The sequence below is a fragment of the Anolis sagrei genome, chromosome 1 (assembly GCF_037176765.1).
Source record: "Anolis sagrei isolate rAnoSag1 chromosome 1, rAnoSag1.mat, whole genome shotgun sequence".
In the NCBI taxonomy this organism is placed as follows: domain Eukaryota; kingdom Metazoa; phylum Chordata; class Lepidosauria; order Squamata; family Dactyloidae; genus Anolis; species Anolis sagrei.
Genome location: NC_090021.1, coordinates 204,997,308 through 205,015,488, shown reverse-complemented (window position 1 = coordinate 205,015,488; position 18,181 = coordinate 204,997,308). Strand labels below are relative to the sequence as shown.

At 40.4% G+C, this 18,181-nt stretch overlaps 1 protein-coding gene across 1 annotated transcript; it reads right to left on the bottom strand.

Moving 5' to 3' along the window:
- Positions 1-3,134: 3,134 nt before the first annotated feature.
- Positions 3,135-13,663, bottom strand: RBM43 (RNA binding motif protein 43). The gene is made up of 4 exons (XM_060776602.2): positions 13,588-13,663; positions 7,419-7,617; positions 6,883-6,974; positions 3,135-5,560 (listed from the first exon to the last, which is right to left on the bottom strand). The coding sequence occupies exons 1-4, from the start codon at positions 13,588-13,590 to the stop codon at positions 4,775-4,777; spliced, it is 1,080 nt and encodes a 359-aa protein (XP_060632585.2). The 5' UTR covers positions 13,591-13,663; the 3' UTR covers positions 3,135-4,774.
- Positions 13,664-18,181: the final 4,518 nt, after the last annotated feature.

Here is an 18,181-nt window from a genome sequence, read left to right as displayed (position 1 = left end):
AATTATTTTTGGCTGCAAGATGTAGTGCAAATTAGTCGCTGAATACAGTCAAGGGTTCCCCCATATGGTGTCTTTTGCCAAGCAGGAAGGTTCATCATTTATATCTGTTTCTCCAGTCAACAATTTGTAGAAATAATACTCCCAGAGAAATAGAATTCCATGAGTAGAGCCCCCAAACAATTTCTTGGTTGAATTTGGTCATCTGTTTTCCACCATCTAGATCAGGCATGGGCAGACTTCAGCTGTTTTGGACTTTAACTCCCACAATTCCTAACAGTCGGTAAGGTGGCTGGGATTTCTACATTGGGACGGGAGCATGAGTCTAGAGCAGTGATTCTCAACCTGTGGGTCCCCAGGTGTTTTGGCCTACAACTCCCAGAAATCCCAACCAGTTTACCAGCTGTTAGGATTTCTGGAAGTTGAAGGCCAAAACATCTGGGGACCCACAGGTTGAGGACCATTGGTTTAGAGCCTGACTTATCTCCCAACCCTCTCCCTATTGTTCCCCATTGAATAAAACATGACAAGGTTTTTCTGCTGTTTTTGGAAGGCTTCCCAAGTGGTGATTCAGCACAAAGTGTTTTCCAAAGGTCCTCCTGCTCTATAAGTCCACTCTCAAAAATGAAAAAATCGAACTAGGAATCACTTTGGCTCTAAAATCAGACTTCGCACCTTCCAAGTATTGAGAACTATATTTCCCATCATCCCTGGCAATGTGTCTAGGGCTAAAACATTTGTTTGTAGGCAACTGTTTTAAGATGCAAGGTTGCAAAATTTACAGAAATTCTTTTTCAATCCAACAACACAAGCTCCACTGCAAGGCGCTCCCAACTGAATGAGACCACTGAATTTGGATCAGAAATCCTATTTCTTTTGTGCAGTTTTAGCTAGGAAGGATTTGATTTCGGCAAACTGGAAATCCAGCTTTATGGTATTTGGCTCCCTCTTGTGCTATCTCTTTTAACTACACTTGAAACTTTTCAGAGGTTTTTAAAGAGATGAGATGGCCACTTCTCAAGAGCATTTTAGCAGTGGATTCTTAAATGTCCTTTGCTGTCCTTCTGATTTTATGATTCTGTAATCCTTTGCCAACTGTGTTTGCCAACTATTAAATGCTTCCATTTATCTGCAATATCTTTAAAGATATTCCCCACCAAAACCCATCAAACAATAAAAGGTTTGGATCAGAAATACTGGGATTACTGTACTGTGAACCTTAGTGAAAAGTGGTATAAGAGTATCAAAAGGTACATACAGTAATGGTTTTGATTTTTGGATGAGAAGTTTATATCTAGCCACAAATTTTAAAGACAAGGTTAAAAACATAATAGGCTATCAAGGTTTACAGAAAACGGTTTAAAACAGGTATATCTGCAACTGCTTTTAGCTTCTAGCTTCATGGATGCTTTCTATATTTTCACACTGATGTTCTAGATCAGGAGTCCTCAAACTAAGGCCCGAGGGCCAGATGCGGCCTTCCAAGGTCATTTACCCGGCCCTTGCTCAGGGTCAACCTAAGTCCGAAACGACTTGAAAGCACACAACAACAACAATCCTATCTCGTCAGCCAAAAGCAGGCCCACACTTCCCATTGAAATACTCATAAGTTTATATTTGTTAAAATTGTTCTTCATTTTAATTATTGTATTGTTTTAAGTGTTTTTTGCACTACAAATAAGATATGTGCAGTGTGCATAGGAATTCATTCGTGCTTTTTAAAAAATATACTCCGGCCCTCCAACAGTTTGAGGGACTGTGACCTGGCCCTCTGTTTAAAAAGTTTGAGGGCCCCTGTTTTAGATAATAACAAACAGTGAATTTGTTCTAAAGGTTGGTATAAAGCAAGAGAAGGAGAGAACCAGACTTTTGGGGTGCCTCCTCTCAAGATTGAGGATTTAAGGTTTAAATGAAAGCCTATAAGCCTATAAATTACAATGTCAATATCAACTATGAGTAACAACTAGAATTCAAAAGTGAAGACACATTTCAGATCTGATATGCTCCATTCCTTTCCTAAGAAAAAATAGATAAAACCCAGTAAAAAGCCAAGGAAATACCAGAAGAGTGGCATGTTTGCTAACATTTGTAAAATAACACTTTGTAGGTTTCATCAATGGCCAGGTTCATACAGTTAATATTTACATAATACTATGTAACACGATTTTTGTTCCTGGGTTATAAATGTCATTTCCTAATTGGTTCTATCATACAAACATGGAAAAGGTTCATTAAACTGCAAAAACATTGTTTTTCAATTAATAGCTCACAGAGTCTCAATTCAACGTAGTTTGTGGCAACCACAAAAGCAAAGTTTCTGGAGTATAACAACTTCCATCAATGTAAGTACAACTATTAAACCGGAAATAACACTTTCAAACCAGGAACAGAAAATCTTTCAATTTTTGTTACATAATGTAATGCAGTGGAAAGAGATTGTAGTGTTTGGTTTGGGTTTTTGAGAGTGAGAATTGTCCTAAATCCACACCCCTCTTTGGGTCTCCATTCCCTGGACTGATGTACTGGCCGAACCCCCTCTTGTAGGCCTTGGAGAAGAGTGATGATGGGACATATAATTCATTTCTTGCTTGAAAAAAATAGCCTCATTTCCCGGTAGAATGAGAATGTCTCTTCCCAAGTCAATGAAAAGGTTTTTGCTTCCCAATGGTGCTTTCTGTTGGAGATAATAAATAATCCTGTGAATTCATGTGACTCCTCTCTGCCAAAGTTTTTTAGGAGTGCAAGACAAAGTAAATCTGTATCCACTCAAGATGCATTTTCATCATTTATCATCATTTAATATTCTAAGAGCCTGGCTTAAAGAACTGGGAGCCAGATGGTTATCCAACATTTCAACAATCTCTCCCAAAATGACTTAACTGCAATGTTCCTTTGTGCCAGTTTCACCTCCTTCAAAATGTATTTCACATGTAGCTTAGAATTCAGAAGGGAAGAGGAGCAACTGACTCCCTTGGAGAGGTACTAGATTTTTCCAGAGGGCACACTCCTTGCTAATCCCATTGTCTAAAAAGCATTACCTAAACACAAATATAAATTCACCATCTGGAAGGCAACGTTAAGAGAAAAATTCAAGAGATGCTCAGGCATGTCTGACTTGAAAGTAAATTTCCTGAAAATTGAGAAAAGCCCTAGTACAGCTTTATTATCATTATATAACAATATACAATTGAAAAAGGAGGATAAAGAAGCGATAACGAACTTATTAACAATAGCAAAACTGCTTATAGAAAGGAATTGGAAAAAAGAAATAAATATACAAATAGAGGAGTGGTACAAGAAAGCATGGAAACTGGCAATAAATGATAAGCTTACATGTATATTAAAAGTTTAAAAAGGTATATGGAAACAAAGTGATTTTGATGCTGTATGGGGAAATTTTTTTGTAAATGATTTAAAAAACAAAGAAGGAAAGTTACCGTCACAAGAAGAATTGAAATTTTGGACAGACGATATGTAAAAGTTGTAGCTTGATATGGGGGGAGGGGAGCACAGTGGTGGGAAAAAAGGTGGGGAAATGCTTAAGCAGAATAATAAGATTATATGTTAAAGAGTGTGTTGAATAATATGTAACTGCTATAACCAAACGCATAACAAATGTAATAACTATGATAAAACAATAAAAAATATTTTTTTTTAAAAAAAAAAGTGAATTTCCTTGCAGACAACTGCCCTGTATCATGTTGTATTTGAGCCTAACGGTGCATTACCATTCCTTATACCAATTTCGCATATGCATCTCCATGACCATTCCTTTCCTCCACTTGCCCCCTTCCAATGAATTCAGATGTAGAAAAAAGGTGCCATGGTTTGACCACATGCCTCTAGAGAACAGGATTGATTCCCCACTTAGCCAAAGAAACCCACTGGGAGATCTTGGACAAGTCACATATTCTCACCCTCAGAAAACCATGCGATAGGGTCACCAGTGGAAACCACTTGGAAGGCAGACAACAACCAAAAAACAAAAGGTCCATGGTAAAATTACACATGTCTACTTTTATTTACTGCCTTTTCACAGACAATAGTTACTATAAAATTAGAAATTTAAAACTAGTAAAAAACATTAACATATAAAGACATGGCTAATCCAGAGGAACTACCAAGATATTATCAAGTTATCTATCTGTCTACCCAACCTCCCTTATTACTCTCATTATCCATCCTTGTAATAAGTTTTCATTGTAAATTAATATTTTAAAAGAAGACTCTAGCTGTCTACACATCTTATCCTGTGATATCTCACTGCATAAAACAGAGCAATGGAAGCTGCCGGTGTAAAAAGCACACAATTACACAAGAATATGTTAAGGATATGTTAATTTTAAACTAAAAACAACATTGCTTCACAAATATGCTAGTTTTATTAAAAATGCTAATATACTAAAATGGAGGTAACAAAAGGAAAGTATGTGATTTTTAAAAGATTTATGTTCTGTGGGAAGCTGTGACACTTCCATCATTTCTTCTAACTACCTCTTGTTCTAGTCCAACATGGTTAACTAAACGAATTTCAGAGTCAAGCTATGTGTAGTTACATTGATAAACCAAAAAGAAATAAGACTCTCAAAACAAGTTCTCCAAGTAGCTCAAACATAACACATTCAAGGCTTCTGTGAATGAAGGATGGGGAACAGGGATGGAAAAATAAACAGTGATGCCAATTACACCCACAGATTTAGAAGAGAAAGATGGCATTTGGGGCAATAGCTCTGTGCCAACATGTAGGCCAGATCCCTGGGATCAAAGTAACGGCAAACTATTTCCAGGGTTCTTTTTGAGAATTCCTGAACATTTTCTTCATCTCTTGTGTAAATTCAAAAACATCTGAAGAAGAGCCTATAATATCTATGTGACTTGAATACTCTGCAACTAGGACATTTGGATATTGTGTGCAGACCATGTTGAGTGCCTGCACACGATTCTGTCTCTCTGTTTTGGTGGAGCCTTTCAGAGGCAATCTTTCTTTGCGTAAAGAGCTATGCAGTTCTGCTGACAAACTTTCAAGTCTATCTTTGGCACGTTCTAATTGGCTGGCACTTGCCTTTGGGGTCTTTTTTCTCAGATATATGGTGGTAATTTCATCGCCCACAGATGCGTTACCAACAACATCACATTGTTCTAGATTCTTCTGATATAACTTGTTTCTGAATTTTTTCATGTAGTGATAAATATCAGTATCAAGGGAAACACTCAGTTCATCTTCACTTGCATCTTGACCCAAATCATTTCTTGGCTCCAAGGACTTTGTCGGACTAGTACTTAATCTAGACTTTGTCTGACTAGTACTTGCCATATGATCTGGCACTTTCTTTTTTACATTCTTGTGTTGCTCAGAACAGGAATGCTTTATTCTTGATAACAACATTTTCTGAAGTGCACTGATGGCACAAAATGGCCCTTGCACCTTTATCTGTCCATTCGGGTGTAAAGGCCCAAAACTGAGTTTTGGAAGATTCTTCTTCAAGTCTTCTATCAGATCTTCTAAACTGCATTTTGCTCTCAAAGGTGCCAACCCAAGAGTGCATGACACACAAGTAAAAACCTAAAGAAACAAAAAGAGAGTTGTGAATCTTTTTTAATTTCTGTTATAATAATTCCCATTTTGGGAGAAAGATGGGAAATCCAATGAATAAATAGTTAATTAGTGTGTTTTTTAAACAAGTTGACTAGCTTACAAGTCCAAATATGTTTAATATTTACTGATATTTGTCATTACCTTTCCTCACTTCCTCAGAGGATTCTGCTCTCTGAAATGTTGCTCTAAAACCTCAACCATTTACTACTTCTTTCTTCTGATGTACAGAGCACCACCTACATTGTATTGTCAAAGGCTTTCATGGCCGGAATCACTGGGTTGTTGTAGGTTTCTTCAGGCTATATGGCCATGTTCTAGAGGCATTCTCTCCTGACATTTCGCCTGCATGTATGGCAAGCATCCTCAAAGGTAGTGAGGTCTGTTGGAACTAGGAAAGTGGGTTTATATATCTGTGGAATGACCATGGTGGGACAAAGAACTCTTGTATGTTAGAGCTAGGTGTGAATGTTTCAACTGACCACCTTGATTAGCATTTGATGGCCTGGCAGTGCCTGGGACAATCTTTTGTTGAGAGGTGATTAGATGTCCTTGTTTGTTTCCTCTCTGTTGTTTTGCTGTTGTAATTTTAGAGTTGTTTTAATACTGGTAGCCAGATTTTGTTCATTTTCATAGTTTCCTCCTTTCTGTTGAAATTGTCCACATGCTTGTGTATTTCAATGGCTTCTCTGTGTAGTCTGACATGGTGGTTGTGAGAGTGGCCCAGCATTTCTGTGTTCTCAAATAAAATGCTGTGTTCAGGTTGGACAGGTTCCAACAGACCTCACTACCTCTGAGGATGCTTGCCATAGATGCAGGCGAAACGTCAGGAGAGAATGCCTCTAGAACATGGCCATATAGCCCGAAAAAACTTACAACAACCCATCACCTACATTGTTAAAAATTATTAATGCTGAACATGTATTGGACATAGACAAATATAGAATGCCGCATTAAAAATCAGCAGAGAAGCACTGGATGATGTGAGCTCCAGTCAGCAAAGGTTAATACTACAATTAATTTGTCATTTTTGTGAGTTATCTCCAAAGAAGAAGAAGAAGAAATTATTTCTGTCCTCTTGACAAAAAGTGTTACTTGGCAGAACTTGAAAGAAATTGAATTTTTGGACTACAATTTACAAAATCCCAGAGTTAGCTTACTGGAGAACTCCAGAAACTGTTGCCCATGTGACTTCCTGCTACTTTGTGAGAAATGTCACTAAAGAGGTCAAAGCCACTCTTAGGGCAGCACAAGCTGATTCAAAACCAAAACACACAGTTGCTTTTACTTACGCTTTCTCCATACAGTGACACTTTCAAGGGATAACCCTGATGCAGCCTCTTGTCCTCCAAATGGTGTTCATTTTTCAGAACATTCTCTGCAACTGAGAGGAAATTCAGATTATGACATAGACAATAGCAATGCATTGCTTCCAATTCGAGAGGCTGAATATCCCTTTTCCTTTATTTCCCAACTATTTTCCTCCCACTTCTCAATATTGTCTTCTGATATTTTATGCAGTGCAAAAAATGTGGAGGAGAAGTAGACAGGAAGCTTTCTCTCAACAAAATTAATTGGCAGCAATTCTACTCTCCTAAGGTTGCAAGTTTCTCACCTGCTGAGTTGCAGTATATTCTATTATAAAACACCCACACAAATGCTGTCCTTTAAAGTTTAAATGTCGGACAAATGTCTGAAAAAACTACAAACTGCAAAAGGTTTCCAACCAGAAGCTGTTACATCAGTGTATCCAATATGTAGGAGTCAACCACAGAGTTCTCCTTTATGATTAGCAATCCAAAATTCAATTTCATTCCCTTGATATTACCTCCTTTATCTTCAAATGTTATGTATGCCACTCCTTGGGTTGATGTGGGATAGACGATATCCTCCACGTCGCCACCTTTATTCTTTTGCTTTTGAAAATGAATAATTAGTATGTCAACCATTATGTCAGTGTTTAGAAGGCCATCTGGAATACCGTAGACCACAATTGTTCTTTCTAGTTTGGCAGCTTGTGCAGTAGCCTGTGGAGAAGCAAATGGGATGCTGAAAGCACAAGTTAAGCCAGCAGATGACTTGCCATATCTGCTCTCTTCCCTTAAGGGACAATCTGCCTCATCTGGATACACACTCTGCTCAGGCTGCACAAAAACCCTATGCAGATTATTCACAGAAATTTTGGATTCCCTCTGAAAGGGAAAAGGATCCTGCTTTATCACCAGTAAATTTAACAAACTATCTGATATGGTTGAGAAAACATTGTATGTTGCTAAGACTTTGGGGAAGCAGAATAGATTAGCTAGCTGCCATTGCCATAATCATCACTATACATTTTAGAATACAACAGATAAAAAAATATATAGACATATGTTTAAAAACATATAGACATAAGATTAAAGCACACATCAAAATCATTCGTACCAATAAAATATCAGTGTGTAATTCATTGTTCAAAACTGACTTGGTATTCTATTGATATGTTATATAATGAGCAAGACCATTCTGTTTTGTTTTCTTTTACATTTTATTTAGTTCATACACTTATATTCTGCTTATCTTTCAAGAAATTCAGGACTCATACATACTTCTCTTCTTCTAGGAGTTATAGTGCTATATCCATCTTAATTGCCATGGTTCCATTCTACTGAATCCTAAGTTTTGTGTTTAGTGGGAGATACTGCGGCAATGATTCCCTAACTCTTCCTGGTGTTTTGAACTTCAATTTCTAAAAGCCTCAACTGCCTCGGCCAATGATTAGGGATTCTGGGAATTGAAGTACAAAAGAGAGTCCAGACCAGAGTTTGAGGAACACTACTAGAGAATGTCTCTGGCTGCCAACTACAAATGAAACAACATTTGTTCATGAAACAACAAATCCTAGGATAACATAGGGTATAAATATGGAATATAGTGCTATCCTTGTATAGTATGAATATCCCCCAAAATGTGTGTGTGTGTATATACACAAACATACATATACACACATCATAATCCTATGAAAAATAGTCTATTGAGAGGGTGATTGTCCTTTGCCAAATGAGTAAGGATCGTAACAACAATATAATAACATAGTAACAGTAACAACAACACCATTCTAGAGACGTAAGAGACCCCAAAGGCCATCCAGTCCAACCCATTTCTGCCATAAAGTAAAGCACCACACAATCCCTCCTGACAGATGGACATCCGACCTCTGATAAATACTAATAATGATACCATAATAATAATAACAACAACAACAATATGATGCTAGACATGTATGAGCTTTCCTACTATGCAGGAAGGCACCATATGATCCCTCCTGACAGACAGCCATCCAACCTCTGCCAAATAATAAATTTTTAAAAACCATATTCTCTAGTTCGAAGGCTGCCCTGAGTCCCCCCTCGGGGGCGAGAAGGGAGGGGTACAAGTATATGAAATAAATAAATAAAATCAGTCTATGTCGCGCAGCACTCAGTTTACTTTCCCAATACACTACATTGCATCACAGTGGACTGCAACCCTAGCCTGCCAAATTAAGTTAAAAGCTTCTTATCCACTTGTTCATCCTAGTGAAATCTTGAATTTCATCTCTGCCAAGTGTAGTACAGTCGTCGTCCCCCACCCCAATTGCAAGGATTTTTCATCCACAGATTCTAACATCCACAGTTTAGAAATATTCCTTCCATTGCAAAATAATAATAATAATCCAAAACAAAACAATGACTACCCTTCTATACTGGCCATATAATGCAGTTCAGAGTCGACTCAAGGCCATGATGGCTACAAAATGCACCCCATCATTGTGTACTGTAACACGCACCAAGGGGGATACAGCACTTTTTATAAAGCCCCAGAAAAATCTGAATTCTGACAAAAAATGTAATCACCATCCTGCCCTCAAACTGGTTCCAGGCATGGCATTATGATCAACTCAGTGCAAAACCGGTTCCTTTGGAACTGGTTTCACGCTGGATTATAGTGTCAGTACAGAAGTGCCCTGATTTTGCCTTGTCATACAAGGGACACTATCGGGCTTGAGCATACATGGAGTGGCGGGAACCAAACTTCTTTATGTGTTCTTTATAGTCCATGGTTTCTATTTGCTGTTACACTATTTCAATCAAGCATTTGTTGTCTTTCCTAAGGACTAGCTTTGGACTAACACCTAAAGCAAATATCCGTCTCACAGACATCATATCCAGAGTTACGTAATTTTTTCATGAGGCTGTTATTTTGTCTAATTTCTATTAAAGACAGTAGCAGGGGGAAATGAAAAGAAAGTGTATTCATTGTCCTCATTTCTTGTGTAGCTAAAAAACATAATAGTTTACAGCACACATATACTTAGGATATCCACCTCTTCTCAGAGAATGTCTCCAGGACAGAAGGAATGCCACAGCCTAGCAATCCATTAGCAAGTAGAAAGTGCTTTGGGTCACCAGCAAGAATGCTTCTCAGAGTTGAGTAACCAACTTTGTTACTTAGTGGTAAACTCTGGCCATCAGGAGTGACTTATGCCACTAGGGATCACGGGCAGTATTCTGTACATAATTTTGTGTGACAGCGCAGAAGCTTTCGAGGGAAGAAATCATCAATAACTGCTGACATCTTGCAGTCTAAGTCAGTTTTGTACCACATCCCTGTACGAGGCACTTAATGTCCATCTCTGGGACCTTGGCTTCAGAAAGGAGACAGGCCAGTGCCGTAATGTTAAAAACCCTCAAGGCTTGCTCTGGGAATATTTTAATTTTTGAAAAAAACTGATGAGGAATCAGAACTGTGCCAACAATCACCATTTCAGAGAATGAAGAAACAATCTCAAGGCGACAGCTCAGCCACCCCATCCACACTGTTAATCTAAGATGACAAAAGGCCTATTTTTAACTGGCTTCCAGGCCTGGAGTGCTGTAAGTGTTTGTTTATGAAATGATCATTGCACTTAGTAGATGATGTCCATGGTACCTAAAACAGTGCAGTGCAGACTGACTCTTTTTTTAGTGCATTTGGAAGAGATTATCATAGCCTCAAAGCTATGGGAGAAAAGTACAGTAATACTGCTGTGGTCCAATAAAAATAGGGGGGGGGGGGTGTTAAACTGCATTTTATTTTGTCTTATGACAATCAAAACGTAAGTAGAACAGCAAAAAAGACAAAAAAAAACCAATACCACCAAATGGAAGAAACGATTACACAACTTGTTTAATACAAACAGATACCATTGAGCCCCTAAGGCCCCTTCTACACTGCCCTGCCTTATATCCCAAGATCTGATCCCAGATTATCTGTATATCCCAGATGATCTGACAGTGGAGGCTTATATAATCCAATTCAGATCCTGGTATATACAATAGTGTAGAAGGGGCCTAAGTCTCAATTCTGATTCAGACAATTCGTTCTATCATGGACCGCAGGTAGTGCTGGGATGATGATGGCTATTCTTATTATCATTCCACACTTTGCCAAACTTTGAATTACCCATTTTTAAAGTATCTACAATCTTACTGGTGGAGAATCCTCAAAATTGTAGCTCAGAAAAGGATATCCCTCCTACTCCCCAAATCCAACAGCTGTGCATCCAGAATCTTGAATGGCCTACACAAGGGCTTTAGGGGTGTCTCTACACTGTCGAATGGATGCAGTTTAACATCACTTTAACGACCCTGGCTCAATGTTATGGGATCCTGGGAATGAAGTTTTATAAGGTCTTTAGCCCTCTCTGCCAAAGGCTGCTGGTTTTTGTTGTTGTTTTGTCGTGTCAGGAGTGACTTGAGAAACTGCAAGTCGCTTCTGGTGCGAGAGACTTGGCTGTCTGCAAGGACGTTGCCCTGGGGACGCCCGGATGATTTGATGTTTTTTTTTTTAATCAGCCTTGTGGGAGGCTTCTCTCATGTCCCCGCATGAGAGAGCTGGAGCTGATACAGGGAGCTCATCCACCTCTCCCCCGGATTTGAACCTATGACCTGTCGGTCTTCAGTCCTGCCGGCACAGGGGTTTAACCCTACTGCTGCCTCACCAAACTACAAAACCAGAGCCCTTCCATATAGGCATATAATCCAGAATATTAAGACAGATAATCCACATTATCTGCTTTGAACTGGATTATCTGACTCCACACTGCCATATAATCCAGTTCAAAACAGATAATGTGGACTTTATACAGCTGTGTGGAAAGGGCCCCACAGAATAGGTTGCTGCAGCCATCAGCCAGAGAGCAGTAGAGCGAAGTAAGAAGGAATCAGATTCTGGGCACAGCTCTGTCCATTTTATTTCTTTGCCTAGCTGCAGCAGCTTTCACTTTTGCACATGTACACACATAGTACATGTTATTTACATAACGTGGGAGCTGGGAAGATTACCATTCACCCATCCTATGCATTCCACTCCTAACTAGAAAGATGTGAACTGGTTCTTATGCTGCATAGGGGTGTGTGTGTGCATGTGTGGCCTAAATTTATGAGATTGTGGCAGTGTTCATTTTGCAAGGAATTTCGCCTTCTCTGCCAGAGAGTGCGGGTGCCTCACCAAATTACACCTCCCATGATTCCCTAACATTGAGCCATGGAAGGTCAAGCAGTGTCAAACTGCATTCATTCTGCAGTCATAGAATCATAGAATCAAAGAGTTGAAAGAGACCTCATGGGCCATCCAGTCCAACCCCCTGCCAAGAAGCAGGAATGTTGCATTCAAATCACCCCTGACAGATGGCCATCCAGCCTGTTTAAAAGCTTCCAAAGGAGCCTCCACCACACTCTGTGGCAGAGAGTTCCACTGCTGAACGACTCTCACAGTCAGGAAGTTCTTCCTCATGTTCAGATGGAATCTCCTCTCTTGTAGTTTGAAGCCATTGTTCCGCGTCCTAGTCTCCAGGGAAGCAGGAAACAAGCTTGCTCCCTCCTCCCTGAAGATACACACTTCTCAGGCTGTATCGACACTGCTCTATATCCCAGGATCTCATCCCAGATTATTGGCTTTGAACATCCCAGTCTGCAACCATCTGCAGGTTGCCTCAGGGTCCTTCCATACAGCCCTGTTTCCCAGAATATCAAGGGAGAAAATCCCAAATTATACGAGTGTAGATTCAGATAACCCAGGGCCCTTCCACACAGCCATATAATCCAGAATATCAAGGCAGAATAACCCACAATATCTGCTTTGAACTGGAATATCTGAGCCCACAGTGCCATATATCCCTGTTCAAAACAGACAATGTGAGATTTTATTCAGCTGTGTGGAACAGGCCCCAGTTCAAAGCAGATATTGTGGGATTTTCTGCCTTGATATTCTGGGTTACATAGCTGTGTGGAAGGCTGTTAGGAATTGTGGGAGCTGAAGTGCAAAACACCTGGAGGGCCAAAGTTTGCCCATGCCTGAACTAACTCCTCTCTATGGCTACAGAGCTGGATTATCGAATCGTAGAGTTGGAAGAGACCTCATGGGCCATCCAGTCCAACCCCCTGCCAAGAAGCAGGAATATTGCATTCAAATCACTCCTGACAGATGGCCATCCAGCCTCTGTTTAAAAGCTTCCAAAGAAGGAGCCTCCACCACACTCCGGGGCAGAGAGTTCCACTGCTGAACAGCTCTCACAGTCAGGAAGTTCTTCCTCATGTTCAGGTGGAATCTCCTTAATGGATTAAAACCTTTAGAGAGGCCTTTAAATACTTCAAAGACTTTGATGCCTTCATATATATTTAATTCAATATATAAACAATAGACAGACCTAACAAAACTCAAAATAAAATAGTGCTTATTTATATTTGAAACGTTTTCCTTTTCTTCTGGCTGCAAAGCCTAGGATGATTACTTCCGTCCATGGCTGGTCCGGCCCTGGGTGCCCAAATAGCCGGACCCTAGAGCAGACCAAGCCGGCTCTTTGTATCTAGGGCCCTATTTGTATCTATTGGGCAACCTCAGAAAATAGGGTTTTTCCCCCTTCTCCCCCCCCCCCCCCCCCCCTTAAACCGCTGACAGGGACAGACTGATACACAAAACAGACCGGAGTCACTTGCCATCTCCGCGCAGCCCCGTCTCTCCCTGCGATGTTTACTTTCGTTTCCCCAGCGTGGGTTTTTCCCCCAATAGGGAGGCGGGGTCGAGCAAACAGCATGCTGGGAAATGGAGTTCGCTCACGCCGCGGCCAAAGTGCGCATGCGCAAGAAGCAACAAGGAACGAAAGGACTAATTGCGCATGCGCGAGAGAGGCATTACCTCATTAGACTGTATTGTCGAAAGCTTTCATGGCTGGAATCACTAGGTTCTTGTGGGTTTTTTCGGGTTATAGAGATGCTAATGAAGGTGATCAGCCAAACATTCACACCTAACTGCAGCAGGGAAGAGCTCCTTGCCCCACCCCAGCCATTCCACAGATATATAAACCCATTTTTCCTACTTCCAACAGACCTCACACCTCTGAGGATGCTTGCCATAGATGCAGGCGAAACGTCAGGAGAAATGCCTCTAGAACATGGCTCTATAACCCGAAAAAACCCACAAGAACCTACCTCATTAGACTCTTTGTAGCCTTGGGCCCTTCCACACAGCCCTATATCCCAAAATATCAAGGCAGGAAATCCCACATTACCCGAGTGGGGACTCAGGAGCCTTCCACACAGCCCTATGTCCCAGAATATCAAGGCAGGAAATCCCACCATATCTGCTTTGAACTGGATTATCTGAGTCCACACTCAGTTAATATGGGGTTTTCTGCCTTGATATTCTGGGCTGTGTGGAAGGTCCCTTTGTAGTCTTGTCTTCCTGCCCATCGTCTCCCTCAAGTGCATGTTGCAGAGGACGAAGATAAATAGCCCAGTACATGCTTTACTCTCAGGGCTCTTCCATACAGCTATACAACCTAGAACATCAAGGCAGAAAGTCCCACCATATCTGCTTTGAACTGGGTTTTGAGTCCACACTCAGATAATGTAGGATTTTCTGCCTTGATATTCTGGGATATAGGGCTGTGTGGAAGGGTCCTGGGTTTTCTGAGTCCACACTGCCATATATCCCAGTTCCAAAACAGAAAATGTGGGATTTTATTCAGCTGTGTGGAAGGGGCTTCAGTTTCTCACCTATGTTGTGATTGGGGACATCTACACTGTAGACTTAACGCAGTTTGACACCACTTGAGCTGCCATGGCTCACTGCTATGGAATCCTGGGAGTTGCACTTTGGTAAAGTGCTAGCACTCTTTGGCAGAGAAGGCTGAGGACCTTGTAACAGCCCCATGATTCCATAGCATTGAGCCTTGGTGGGGGTCAAACTGCATTAATTCTACTATGTAGATACACCTTAGGCAGCTAAATCTTGAAAACATTCAGAATTACCATCAACAGAAATGATGAGGACAGTTCAAGATTTTAATGGATAACATTTTTAACGATTCCTGGACAGCAAACAAAGTAAATTACTCCCGGTATTGCTGTGATAGCTGAGCACAAAACTAAAAGAGTATTAAGGTTTTTCAAATGTTAAGAAAGGTATTTTAAAACCTTTCAGTCAGGATCAGTTTTAAATCTTGGACCTGGTGTACTGTGGCGATTTTACATACAAACATCCTTTTCTGAATTGAGGGTATCACATATGTGATAGTTTCTTAAATTAACTGAGATTTGTTAAAATTACACATCTGATGTCTGTTGCCTCAGGTATGCTTTGCTCAGGCAAGTTATCCTGGCTAAATTTACAATTCATTGGGATTATTATTAATTAATTAATTTAAAACATTTATATTCCACCCTTCTCACCCTGCAGGGGACTCAGGGCAGAGCACATATATATATGGCAAACATTCAATGCCAGGACATAAACTACACGCAAACATTAAAATCATGTCCACTTTAACTGTTTAAAACCATCTCAGGACACCATTTTATTATTGCCTCACTGCACTGCCCCAAAGGCTTGGTCTCACAGCCATGTCTTCAGCATCCTTCTAGGGACAGGAGGGAAGGGGCTGATCTGATATTGCCAGGAAGGGAGTTCCATAGCTTGGGGGGGGGGAGGGGGGAGGGAATCACTGAGAAGGCCCTCTCTTGTCCCTGCCAAGCACGCCTGTGACAGTGGCAGGACCAAGAGTAGGGCCTTCTCAAAAGATCTTAATCTTCATGGTGGTTCGTAAAGGGAGATGCGTTCATACAGGTAGACTGGGCCGGGGCCATTTAGGGCTTTATAGACCAAAGCCAGCACTTTGAATTGTGCTGGTAGCAAACAGGCAGCCAGTGGAGCTGGCTTAACATGGGAGTTGTGTGCTCCCTGTATGCCACCATTAACCTGGCTGCCTCTCGTTGGACGATTTGAAGCCCACATAAAGCACATTGCAGTAGTCTATCCTGGATGTAAACGAAAGCATGGACCACTATGGCCAAGTCTGACTTCCCAAGGTACGTGCGCAGCTGGCACACAAGTTTAACTGTGCAAAAGCCCTGCTGGCCACCACCGCAACCTGAGGTTCCAGGCTCAGCAATGAGTCCATTATGATTTGTACAATGGGGAATGGACCTATTTATTTATTTATTTACTGCATTTGTTGACCGCCGTTCTCAGCCCTAGGGCGACTCACGGCGGTGTACAACATATAAAAGACAATTTACAATAAAGCCATAACGAAAAAACCAACATATCACTAATACACAATCATATAATTACACTAAAATAGTCCGCTCCGTCTTATCATAGAATCATAACCAATCTCGTAATCCATATTCCGTTCCAGTTGTCATTACCAGTTAATGTAGCACTAACCCAGCTATATTCATATTTAAAGCAGAGAGAAGGAAGCAATCCAATGTATTCTTGGACATCTAAAACAATGGTATATATGTACTATTTAAAATATTTTTTTGGTTGGAATATGAGCTCTTAGGCTCAAAAATAACCCGCAGTTGGGGAAATTCCACCATAAATATAAAGAAGTAAACTTCATAACCTGCAGAAACTGGTTATGAAACAACCCAGGGCAGTTTAACTACCATGTTACTTTGCATTTGTTTATTTTATATCCTATTATCTCATGTACTTTATTTTGATGTTATTTGTTTGTTGGTATTTTATTTTGCTATACTGTAATTTTGGGCTTGGCCTCATGTTAGCCACTCCGAGTCCCCTTTGGGGAGATGGTGGTGGGGTATAAATAAAGTTTATTATGATTATTATTATTACATCACCAAACAGGGAGGAGACACTGACTAGCAGTAAAGAGGAAAGAGGAAGCCCTTTTGGAAAACATGCATAGGAATGTTGGGGAAGGAAATCCCTCAGCTTAGCTCTGTCTCAAGTCTAGCTACTCACTGATGACTAGAAACTTGATTACACACAAAAACATGTGCAGTCCAGGGATGAAACCTAACAACAGTACTAGTAACAGTTGCAGACCACGTTATACCCAAGTGGTTTGTCAAGTGAAACAAATTAATGAGACTTGTGGTGAAACAGAAACCAACAGCTTGCTAAAAGGAAAAAACAACATTTTATTTTGGAAATTCATCCTGAATATTAACGAGACAAGTTAAGGTCCAATTATCATGCATCTGCAGAATTCCTCTATTAGTCCCCCAAATGATATATCCAGATTAGTAGCAAGACAAAGTCTGGCTTTGAAAGGCCGTCACTGTTTGCCAACTTTTATCTATTTAGGGCCTATATTTTATTGCAGCTTTAATAGCAATCAGTGCTTGTCTACTAGTGATATCTTCTCCATAGTCTTGTGTTACTTTCACACTCACGATTATCTGATCAATCTGATGAACTTAAAAAGTTTGAATCCTGAGCTGCACAGAGGAATACATTTGCAGAAGGTTTTGCCAGGCACTGTGTTAAGGCTTTTTAGGCAATTGAGCGTGCAATGATACAGAAACTGAAAATCTCTTTTCTATGCAAGCATTTTGTGCTAAACTGTGAATGGGCTATCTGAATGCAAAAGAGATACCAAGCTGTTAGCAACAGCTGCTCCTAGACTTAGTCTGTAACACAGTCATGGTTACAGAAGGCGGCTTCTACCAAAGCGGTAAGTGTGGACAGTGCTTCAGAGCTAAACCCTGTGCCCATGCTGATCGTTTTGAGGAGCAAAGCAAAATTAGAACCCTAAAGAAATGCCAAGCAACTTAACCTAGAAAGTGAGTGTGTATCTAACAGCATGAATTTTAGATTAAACATGGTGATACATGTAAGGAGAAATGTACCCACACTCGTTCCATTCTTCAGATCTGTATCAAGTTTAATTCCTTTTGCGTGCTGCATCAAACTATTTTTGAGGAAGACTATTAGACCCTAACTATTGAAGTAGCTTTGAGGAATAATGCTCTTTTCCTTCCCAAGAAATACCAGCTGATGGAATCAAAGCTATTGGCAGTTAGGCGGAACCTGAGAGGATTTTTTTTCTACTCATCTTCTTTGTATGCAATAATCACTCATTTGTTTTAGGCAGTTTGGCGCAGGATTCAGATCCAAGATGTTAATTGGGAAGCCAGTAGATGCGAATAACAAAGACCTGTCATTGGATAGGAATAAAGGAGCCACAGTGAGGGAATTTGCTTCACCACACATACATACCCAAGTGACGGGGTACTATGGGTTCGTCAATGAATAGGTGGCCATGCCTAAACTGTA